General features: G+C 50.0%; 1 protein-coding gene across 1 annotated transcript in view; it reads left to right on the plus strand.

Moving 5' to 3' along the window:
- The window catches only part of LOC117939043 (rho GTPase-activating protein 8-like), a gene marked incomplete at its 3' end in the record, with an annotated part of 26,914 nt that overhangs the window by 741 nt on the left and 24,149 nt on the right, over positions 1 to 2,024 (plus strand). The window contains exons 2-3 of the mRNA XM_034864086.1: positions 987 to 1,112; positions 1,381 to 1,400. Coding sequence (XP_034719977.1) covers positions 987 to 1,112; positions 1,381 to 1,400 — 146 coding nt within the window. The remainder of the gene's footprint in view (positions 1 to 986; positions 1,113 to 1,380; positions 1,401 to 2,024) is intronic.

The raw sequence follows: 2,024 nt of genomic DNA on the forward strand, positions 1-2,024 counted from the left end.
AAGAGAAAGAGAGAGGGAGAGAGAGAGGGAGAGAGAGAGAGAGGGAGAGGGAGGGCTGACAGGCCTCGGGCAGCGCCCTCCGCTGGCGGCTGCAGGAACAGCAGCGTCTAACGTTGCCCGCCACAGAGAGCAGTGCCGTGTGCAGAGCTGACTGATCCCTGTAAACAGTGTGTGCACACACACGGGTGTGTAACCCAGCGTGTGTGCACACACACGTGTGTGTAACCCGGCGTGTGTGTAACCCAGCGTGTGTGTAACCCAGCGTGTGTGCACACACACGTGTGTGTAACCCGGCATGTGTGTAACCCAGCGTGTGTGTAACCCGGCGTGTGTGTAACCCAGCGTGTGTGTAACCCGGCGTGTGTGTAACCCAGCGTGTGTGTAACCCAGCGTGTGTCTTTATACACAACCCAGGACATAGAACATGTAGGAACCACAAGAGCCAAACTGGCCTTTAAAAAATCTACACTCTGTCACTTCTAAATCCTCCTTAAAGTCCCAAAAACATCCCGTCATGTGTCTGTGTGGCTGCAGCATTCCAACCAATAGGAATGCTCCAAATGTCCCGCGCGTCATTCCCTTTCTACACTCTTCTTTGTTGGTTTTAGAAACGTTGTGACTAGACTTAAAACTAACTTCATGGTATTTTAGCTGAGTGCTTATCTGTTACCTGCTGGTATACTTTATTTATTGTTATAAAACTGAGTATTTGTGGTTAAATTGTTGTTGAAACTATGTGCCTTTTTATCAGAATGAGACTAATAATATTACAGGGAGGTGTGTTCAGGTGCATTCTGGGCGTGCTGGTCTTACAGGGAGGTGTGTTCAGGTGCATTCTGGGCGTGCTGGTCTTACAGGGAGGTGTGTTCAGGTGCATTCTGGGTGTGCTGGTCTTACATGGAGGTGTGTTCAGGTGCATTCTGGGTGTGCTGGTCTCACAGGGAGGTGTGTTCAGGTGCATTCTGGGTATGCTGGTCTTAATCCAGATTACATTTTCAGCCCCAGATCTTTTAGTGTGACATCAGATCCAACAGTAGGCGTAAGGACCGACGGCATCGTTGATAATAACGGCCGTCCATCTTTCAGAGAGAAGAAGAAGTCCGTGGTCCAAGGTTGTGTTCACTGGTCAGGCCGGAGAGGAGGAGGAGGAGGAAGAAGAGGAGGAGGAGGAGGAGGAAGAGGAGGAGGAGGAGGAAGAAGAGGAGGAGGAGGAGGAGGAAGAGGAGGAGGAGGAAGAGGAGGAAGAGGAGGAGGAAGAGGAGGAGGAGGAGGAGGAGGAAGAGGAGGAGGAGGAGGAGGAAGAGGAGGAGAAAGAGGAGGAGGAGGAGGAGGAGAAAGAGGAGGAGGAGGAGAAAGAGGAGGAGGAGGAGGAGGAGAAAGAGGAGGAGGAGGAGGAGGAGGCTGCCCCCTGAAGAGAAGGTGCTTAGGTTCAGAGAAAAGAGGAAGCAATTACGAAATTGAAAGGCCTTGCACTGCAAGAATTCTCATCTCTGCAGTTGCCATGGGAACAGGCCTGGGCCTCCGCCTCCTCCTCCTCCTCCTCCTCTTCATCGAACCGCTCTGCAGCACAGCACAATGAAACAGAGAGATTTACACAGAGGGAGAAAGGGAGGGGGGAGGAGAGAGAGAGAGAGAGAACTTTCCTTCCTCTTTTTCCTGATTTCCTCTCCGTCTGAGACGAGCAGCTGAGAGATTATTATCATCTGCGGTTCATTCACCGGTTTTAAGGATAGTTTCTGTATTTTTTAGCCTCTATTTCCCATGTTTCTGTGTCTAAGTGACTGATGGGAACTACAATCTCTGACAGTGCAGTACTAAGCGAGAACCGAGCCGCAGTGCAACGTTAACGGGCAAACGTTAAGCGTCAGTTAACGTCCAGACTCGGATTATTATTCTAAGGGTGTTACAACATTATGGGATGGATCCCTACAGAGATAGAGTGTTTGGTTACAGAGTAAGATCCTTTTAGTTTAACATGAAACAGAAATCACCATCACCAAACCCACCAGACTCCATGTAAATAA

The sequence above is a fragment of the Etheostoma cragini genome, chromosome 23 (assembly GCF_013103735.1).
Source record: "Etheostoma cragini isolate CJK2018 chromosome 23, CSU_Ecrag_1.0, whole genome shotgun sequence".
NCBI lineage: Eukaryota > Metazoa > Chordata > Actinopteri > Perciformes > Percidae > Etheostoma > Etheostoma cragini.